This window comes from Amphiura filiformis, chromosome 8, assembly GCF_039555335.1.
Source record: "Amphiura filiformis chromosome 8, Afil_fr2py, whole genome shotgun sequence".
In the NCBI taxonomy this organism is placed as follows: Eukaryota; Metazoa; Echinodermata; class Ophiuroidea; order Amphilepidida; family Amphiuridae; genus Amphiura; species Amphiura filiformis.
The window spans coordinates 65,438,567-65,448,215 of NC_092635.1; the positions used below are offsets into that span (position 1 = coordinate 65,438,567).

The 9,649-nt window shown below is 36.8% G+C and overlaps 1 protein-coding gene across 1 annotated transcript in view; it reads left to right on the forward strand.

Moving 5' to 3' along the window:
- LOC140159365 (exostosin-like 3) overlaps positions 1–5,258 on the forward strand; it is a 141,369-nt gene extending 136,111 nt beyond the window's left edge. Inside the window, 1 exon segment of the mRNA XM_072182813.1 lies at positions 4,559–5,258. Coding sequence (XP_072038914.1) covers positions 4,559–4,768 — 210 coding nt within the window. The 3' untranslated portion in view covers positions 4,769–5,258.
- The last annotated feature ends 4,391 nt before the right edge of the window (positions 5,259–9,649 follow it).

The following is a 9,649-nucleotide window of genomic DNA, read 5'->3' on the forward strand; positions in this document are numbered from 1 at the left end:
TAAGCAGATAACTACCATACCAATAGGTTAACCCCACCCTAACACCCATAGAAACCACAAAATACCACGATGCAAACCACTGCGCATGCATGAATCCCAGGGTCTGCGACAGCGAATTACAACCGCAAAACCGGTTACTAGGCTATCTGTAGGACACACCCCATATTTCTGTATCAGTTTACCCCCCTGAGCACTACGGTACCTGCCGATTTAACATTGCTTCTGATTGGTCAATTACATGATATATTTACTTTAATCACCAATCAGAATGGAGCTTTGCAAATAATTTACCCCAATTTTTTTTGTGTGGTGAAATTATTCTAACAATGTTGCTGATTGGTCCAATTGATAATGAAAACTTCTTTTTGACCAATGGGCAGGTAGCTCTCATGGGGTTAAAAGCATGGGCACTGTTTAGCCACAGATGTTGGAATGAGTTATTACCTTTATAACCTGCAGGGTGTACATTAATTGTACATGCAGCCTATCAGGATGGGGTAATAATGATGTGCTTATATTAAATGAGAAATACACTACTCTTTAATTGATCTAGATTTAGTAAGTCCAGACTAATCTGGATCTTAAACATCATGCAGGCATCTGCAGTGAAACAGCAGAACATAGAAGCCTTGCCCATGAATGCAATTACAGTGAAACAGCAGAATGGTAGGTGCATCCCATTTCACCACAGTGAAGTCAAATTGAGTCAGGAATCTTTTGTGGTGGGAGTCCTGTTTTGTGCATGGAAAGATCCATTAGCAACCTGAAACATTAGGCTATTCCAGTTAAAATCCATACACCCCGTATGGAAGACATGACCTTAATCTCTCACACAGTTGCCCATTTAGGTGACCCCATTTGAAATTCACACTCCCTGTGCAGAAGATTAAGGTCACATCTTCCATAGGGGGTGTTTGGATTACACCATGGGTGACTCCATTTAAAATCTACACCCCCTTTGTGGGAGATTAGGATCATGAGTTCCACAGAGGGTGTAAGGATTATAACCGGAATATCCCATTGTAATTGTCTAATGGTACAGACACAAACCCAATTAGTTTAATTGGATGTTAGTGATTGGATTTCTGGCTGATGGTTCTGTAATGAAAATAGGAAACTTAAAGGAGTGTTTTTGTGATATTTCAGTTCAGTTTTAGTATATATGGCTAAATTGATGATCAAGATAATCAGGGTCGAATTCGTTTAAAAATGTTGCGTAGCAGTTTCTGGCTAATTCATCATAATCAGCATACTTCCATATACTAAAGCACTATAAAAAGAGCTATACAAATGCAAAATAGGGTAGCAGTTACTTCAAAATATGGAGCAAACTTCTATGTGATACAGCCAAATTTGAACCCTGAAGATAATATAAGAGTAGTCATTATGAAAATAAAGACAAGTTCTCTCAGTGTGATCATATTTTTTCTTTCAAGATTTTAAGTTCCTCACATCAAGTGGCATCATTGTCTCGTAATAATTGTTATATATCGGCCCAATATGGCAGGAGGGAGACCTCAAGAAATATGCTGTTCACATGCATGACAAATAAGGAAGGGGTATAAAGCATTTAACTTGTGTTACATATTTTGTGGTTATGCACAGATTTACAAGAAAAGTGGTAGTTTTTCTGCTGATGCTATACTTGTTTTTAAAGGTAGCTTTTCAAAATTTATATCTGAATTCAAAGTGGGTGCATTTAGTGGCAAACTCTCTTGTATAGGGGTATTTTTGCTTGCACAGTGAAATTGTTACCCCTGGACCTATGGGACAGTATTCTAGAGTCTAATCAGTTTCTTCTGTCTGAAAATAGTGTGTGTGCAGGTTCATTCATGTAGTAACAACTTCCCAACATCTTGATCATTTATGTTTTCCGAAGTTTAAACTTACATTGGGAAAACGTTTAAATGAAAATCATGATGTTGGATGTTGTAAACTTAAAATTGCATAATCTTTTTTTACGAATTTAAAGACTGCTAGGTATAGTATATAGTATATATATACTGCATTTCCATGAACACTAAAACATAGTTGCATTCTTATTTGTGTAATACGACCGACCCTTTCCTCTGATATTTAAGTAGAATTTGAACTTTTAAAAGCAAAATTTGACATTTTTACTTGAGGGTAGATGGAACATACAAAACAAAATCTATGGCATCTTCCAACAAAACAATTGAACATTCTGTGATATGCAATACAGTATTCACTCAATACTGAATATTCTACTACATGTAGTTTCAGGAGGTTCAATACTTAATCAATAGTATTGTTTCATCCCATATTGTTTCATATTTTTAAAAGCTGGAAGCACTTTGAAAGGTGATATTGAGAAGTGGAAATAGATCTTACCGTTGATATTATTGTGTGTGTGCATTTGCCTGCATAGGTAATACATATGAATCACTTTTGCGAGGTGCTGCTGGTGATGTCAGTGTGTGAACAGATTTTAAATTCTGTATCTTCTCATCCAAAGAACATACATAATATTTGTGATGTCTGTCGGGGGAGGGGAAAATTCAGAAATGATGGTATCTGTCCTCGGAAAGTGGGGACCTAGCGGTAATAAATGTTGTATAAAAATTGAAGTCATTGGGTAAAAGAAATTAAAAAACCGGGGTCATAAGGTAGAACATTTGAAAACGGGTCATTCAGTAGAACATAAAAAAAACAGGGTAATCTGGAAAAATATGTCGAAACAATGGAGCAAAATTCTTATATTTTTTTCCAATTTTACCAAAATTATAATACAACTTATCTGGAATAAAAGAATTTGAAATTGTTTGCATTATCCTGGCAATTTGACGATAAAATGCTAAAAAAATGGGGTCAGAGGGTAGCTGAGGCCAAAAAAAGGGTCAATCTGTAACAAGAAGCATAGTAAAAATCCAGTTATAAGTATGCCATGAAAACCATCTTACATAAGTGAGTAATGTTAGCAATAACAGCTCGATGGATTTCTACTCTTAGTAGATGAAAATGGATTTGGATTGTTGGATTGCTTCCATGTGTGGACATTCGGCAATGCAGTACTCAATATCCTTCAACATGTAGTCGCAAGAGGTTCATAAATGTAATCAATAGTAAACTCCTCTATTGACAAGTTGTGTTGTTGTACTCTTTCTCTCTCTCAGTCTATGTGATATCCAGGGACAGGCGATTTGTGCGGGAAAAAGTAGCGAATTGCGCGGAACTTTTTTTTCAGTGCAAATCATGTATCCCTGCCCTTAGGGAAAAAAATGGCCAAATGCGCGGAAAAAAAGTTCCGCGCAAATCGCCTGTCCCTGGTGATATCTGCATAATTTGCTTCACTACATATTGCTCCAGCAGTTTTGATAAAAATTATATGAAAAGCAAAAATGACGGAGAAATAATATTAATTCGGAATGATTTCCAAACCTCTTTCTTAAAGCTTCTTGGATGAGAAGATGATAGAGGGCGGGTATTGAACTGAAGGCCTATAGATAATAACATCACTGCTCTTCTCCATCTGACTCATTAGCTCAGTTGGTAGAGCATCGCCCGGTGATCCGAAGGTCCCAGGTTCAAATCCTGGATGGTCAGTGAAATTTTTTCACTGGCTGTCATTTATGTATGTGTTGACTTGTGTTAAAAACCTTTCTCATAGAAAAGCAAAAATGTTTATAACAATACCCCCCATAGGACAGTACATGAAGTTTAGATGCAAAACACTATACACAACATTTTCAAACTTTTTGCATTAAGTTGACTAACTTCTGACCAAGTACTAGCTTTAAATTGACACCCAACTTTAAAAAATCCAATGGATATGATATTTTTGAAACTATGACCAAAAACAGCAGATATTTTCTTATTATATTCTTTATATTTAACGAGTCCTGTATCTCAAATTGTGACATTGAACTTATTTCTGGTTGTGATTATCACAATTCACCACATGTTTGGTCACACCATCTAAATGAAGCATATCTTGGGCAATAGAATTTACTGGGGGTGATGATAAAACATTCAGCTGATACCGATATCTCAGTTTTGATGAAGAATGGGGGATTGCAGAGGCTATTGATTGGATCACACCTCTTTTAACAAATTGAATGCAATACAGACCTGCCAACTGTCCCTCATTTTGAGGGACTGTCCCCCGGGGACTGTCCCTCATTTGGGTTTTTCAAAAGTGAAAAAGAGGGACAGTCCTGCTTTCTGAAAATTTCAGTGATGGCAAATTTAAATGTAAGAACAGCAGAAAAGGATGCAAATTTCACTTTTAAATTTTGCTATAGCATTCTAATTAGTCTATTGTGATAAATTTAGACCTGCAGAACCTTCCCTGAATTCTTAAAGTACTGCACACTCAAGTCTTTGAATATGTCGGTACCTGGTTTGTGTACATGTACACAAGGTTTTGGTCTCAATGTCCCTCTTTCTGACTGCCATAGGTTGGCAGGTCTGCCAATACAATACTGTCCTATATTTTGTGTAATCTCAGGTTTTGCTATACCATATCTAAGAAACCAATTCACTAACTAATTTGATGTGTTCCTGTTTTGTTTCATTCCCCCCCCCCCCATCACTCCAGGTAACCTCCAGGTGGACGTTTCGTTGTCCAGGCTGCCCAGACGCACTCTCCATGGACGACAGCCACTTTCAGGAGCGGCATTTATGCATACAGTACTTCACCAGCATATATGGGTACACACCACTGGTTTACACACAGTTCAGAGTCGACTCGGTGTTGTTTAAAACAAGACTTCCTCACGACAAACAGAAGTGTTTCAAATTTATATGATGTGCTTGGGACATCTGTATGGAGTACAGGCCTTGCCGTTTAGATTTTAAAGGCGAGTGGTTAATCACTCGCTAGCATGAAGCTAGGCGAGTGGGCCAATTTCCTCAAATATGACGTATAATAATAAAGAGCGATCGCTCGTCCTCAAACGAAAAGGTCTGGAATACCCACTAAAGTTTGTTCGGCTTATACAAGGCGGAAATTATTCGGCTTTTGTTACTGCGCGCGTCAATGAAGTCCCACATAAGCGTGCACCAGACACCCATTGCCCAATGCATAACTAGTGTAAGCATTGCGCCCAATTGCGTGCATGCCATTGTATATCAATACACGATGTTATGAGTCTTATTTTTTCCGCCTTATATAAACCGAACAAACTTAAGTAAAATGTATACTGTATCAAGGTGTTGCTGTATTTCCCACAAAAATGTTTACATAATGCATATAAAATATCTTGTTTTCTGTTAGTGTTAAAGCAAGACACAAAATCCATTTAAATATTTATTTAAATTAGATTTTATGGTCAAATCCCAAAAATAGATCAAATCAGTTGCAAAGTACACAAATGTAGGTTAAATATGATGAATAGAATGGAACGTTTTATGGGAGCGCTTGAGATTGGTTTTCAATATGTGTTATTGATATCATCTGATTTGTAAAACAAACTCTATGAGAAAAAATATTGACTTTAGTTTTCTTGGGCATTTTGTCATGTCATGTAAGGCCAAAAAAAAAAGGTTTGTCTCAAAGGTCGTGGGTGCATTTGTGAAATCATGCGAATTGAAAAAAAAGAAATGCGGACATTTTTTTATTTCAAATTTGTTTTTTGTTTTATTTTTCATTTTTTCGGAAAAATTCAGTGAAAATCAGATTTTTTTTCTCAAATACCTTAAAAATACTAAGTCGGGAATAAAAAAAAATTGCATTTGTTTTCAAACCACTTGTGAGCTTTGAGACAAACCATCTTTTTTTTTTTTTTCTAAGTAAATGTATTTTTTTCTGAATTTCTGACTAAAAACTAATATACACTGAATTTGCTCCCAAAAGCCATTTGCGTGCCCATCAGGAAACAAACTGGTATTTCTGTTTTAATGTAATAACTTTTATGATATTTGGGGTTATTTTATAATGGGGGGATGGGGGCAACTTGAGATGAAGCTTGATAAACTTGTAACTTGGTTTTTGAAAAGGTTTTAGGATGTGTTTAAAATTTGCACCAGCAGATTGAAAAGTATCAGATACATACCTCTAAGAATGTCAATTTATGGACTATTTCATTTAAAATTTGCCATACTCATGTGAAAGATTTAAGAAACATCTTTCAAAGAGGGAGTATGTTTTTCAATTGGAATTGGCTAGGGTTAATTAGAATCTTGTACTCCAGTGTATATGGATTTACCTTTATCTTCATATCTTCATCAACTGATGTGAGTTTTTCAAATGGAAGTTACCCCAATTGTCTATTCTGTTTGAAACCCATACTCCCTCTGTGGAAGACTTTAGCTAAATCTTCCACAGGGGAGTGTGAATTTCAAATGGAATTGCCCAGTGCACTATCAGTCTTACGGTTCTTGTGTCAAAATATGGTGGAAGACAAAAATTGTGTCACTTTTTTGCCAAAACACGAGAACAGGAGACCTACAAAACTGTTAGTGCAATATTTGAGTTACTTGATAGATTCCCACTCAGGTACACAGTATCTATAGTCTATACATCTACCTCGAGTCACCGGCACTAGCTTTAAAGGTCAGCATGTTCTGCATTAGCTTAGCGTTACTTGGTGCAAGTGCATACTTTTATGCGCGCGATCAACGTGCCACATATGTACATGAAGAAGCCATGCTAAGCCAATGCAGCACACGCTGAACTTCAAAGGTAGTGCCGGTGACTCAAGGTAGATATATAGACTATACATAGAGCCATTTCTATGTCTGTTAATAATCAGGCATCATGGATTTGTTGGTACAGAGGCTATACTTTTGTACATAATCATCAGGATTGAACATGATCAGTGTTCTAGTTCTAGTTCTGCTGGATTTATGGGTAGACAACTTACGTTGTATCGCGTCCATCTTGTCCTCTTGAACCTAGAGGGTTGAGTGCAGATATGAGAACCGGGGATGGTCCTCCTTCTCTTTTCAAATAGCTCTGACACTTTAACGTGCACAGGGATAAAAATGTTGTATCAAAGGCATCAATATTGTGCTAAGGAAAGTGAAAAAGCAGAGATCCTCAGCTTTTTATATTACTTTATTACCATTGTGTAATATGTATTTTAGGTATATTAATATGTATGCTAGAAGCTTACCAGTGCACATGTAAGTTACGTCTCGAACTAGGAAGGACCCATGGGCTATTCCAGTTGAGATCCATACACCCCCTATGGAAGACATGACCTGAACCTCCCACACAGGAGGTGTGAATTTAAAATGGAATTACCTGAAAGGGTGATTCCATTTGAAATCTACACCCCCTGTGTTGGAGATTAAGGTCACATGTTCCATAGGGGGGTGTATGGATTACAACTGGAATAGCCCATTAGCTATGTTGTATATACAGGCTGTATCAAAAAGATTGGTACCCATCAGGTTCCAGTGATAATGTACAAGACTACTACATCAAAATAATTGGTACCCATCAGTTTCCAGTGATTATGGACAAGACTACCACAACAAAATGCAATGTAGGAGCTACCATATTTATACATATTAGCGCAATCGATAAGGTGTTCAACTATGGTGCGAGAGGTTGCGGGTTCGAACCCTGGTGCTGCCTAGTACGCTCTCGTGGAAAAATTGAGTTAGCTTGAAATTCCCCTGGACAAGGAACTCACTGCTAATAATCGTTGTAACCCGTACGAAACTCACATCCTGATCAGTGCTGATCCTGGTTGCGAAAGTTATATGTGGAATGTCTAGAGTGTGCGCTCTTGAAGCAGTAAAGTCCATGAATTGTTGTTGAATGGTTTATGGAATGATGTGGGGCCGTAGTGGTCAGCGACAACCTCTAAAGTGTGCTGAGGCTTGTGGATCAACGTCTAGGCATTGTGCCTGTGTGTAGCGCACTATAAATCACTGCGCTGCATTTTTATATGGTACATGTAGATACTTTTTATAAAAGGTAATAAAACTATAAATCCTAAGCATTTCAGGAGGATCCAAGGTTGCATATTAAAGGAGCGGGCTTGTCAATAAACACCAAAAACTGATGGGTACCAATCTCCAATGATGGATACAACCTGTATGTTATCGATTTCACAGCAAAGATGTTATGATAAGTACATTGTAAATCTATGCATAATGATCAATGATAAAGTTACGATTGCTGTAGTGCACATATCTAAAGTCTGCACAAAAAGTAACCCAGTTGTTATAAATACGCCTATCTTCAGAACTAATAATTGTTTTCACAATATTTCAACATAGAGAGGAGGATGATTTATTTACGCGCATTTTGATACCTAATTTGTCCAATTTTATATCAATATTAACAATACAGCAGTGTTTGGAAAGAAAAATACCTGAATTTAAAAGTTGCAGCTATTTGTATTGATCTGAAGTAAGTGGGAAGATATTGGCATGCTTTATGTGCTACAGTGCTGGCATAATAACCATCGATCGCTGTAGACTGCAACTTTTAAATTCAGGTATTTTTCTTTAAAAGCACTACTGTGTTGTTAATATTGAACAACATTTGACAAATGGGGTATCAAAATGTGTGTGTCATCCTTCTATCTATGTTGAAATATTGTGAACACAATTATTAGTTCTGAAGCTATAGGCGTATTTATAACAGCTGTGTTACTTTTTGTGCAGACTTTATATAGTTATCACTAACACAGCACTGCTAGCAAGTACTCATTGCAATTGGCAGAATAGTCAGAGAAAGCTTGTGCTGTGGCAGTATTGCTATTTATTATCAAAGATGTTATTTTAATAGTTGAACAACCTTTAGAAACAGAATTGGGCTAAACGTAATTGAAGCAAAATATCACTAGGATCCACAACATGCCCATCTATCAGGGCACAGTTCTTTAACCCCAATACATTTGTACATTCATTGAATGACCTTTGACAATTTGGGTACAAAAACTCACAGTCTGCAACTTGAAGTCAAATTTTTCACTATGATTGTTTAATTGAGGTTATTGAACTATGCCATTGGGATGAGGCCATTGTGGTTCATAGTGTATGTGACTGATTAAGAAGGACACTTGAATTGTTTGCAGAATGTGTTTCAGGATAGGAAGGAACAACACCATTTTCACACAGTCGATAAATATCCAATCTCAAGAAGAAAAGCTCCACTTAATGCTCTGCGTGCTAGCCATGCGCTTCAACTGAAAAAGTTTTGAAACATTTTCTCAAAATATCAAGAGCTATCTTAAGAACTACTGGACCAATACTAGGCTTGTTTGTACTCATTTTAATGCATTTTTCATGCTGATTCCAAATATGGTCATGAAAATTTACATTTTTGAAATTTTTGAATTAATGGCGTCTGCAGTCAACACTCGCGTGAAGAGAGTTAAAAGATTGCAAGATGATGACGAAATCCAAGTTTTGTTGCTTGGTTCAAGGGTCCCTGTTCTGATGTGATTGACCCAATGAATTTACATGGAGAAGGCAGATTCTGCCATGTTTGAATGCCACTGATACACTAGTACACCTACCGATTTTGTCAGTAAGTACCCTACCAAACTGTGTCCAATAGACTGTTACTTGAATGCATTCTGCACATTGTAAGCTTATTCCTACAATGCATGCACTAATTAGTCTTCTATGCATAAACCATAAAAAAAGGGTTTGTCTTATGTCCTCCCTAGTGATTACAAATCCAATACGTTTTTTTTATTTTAAATTTTATCAAAGAATCAGGTGT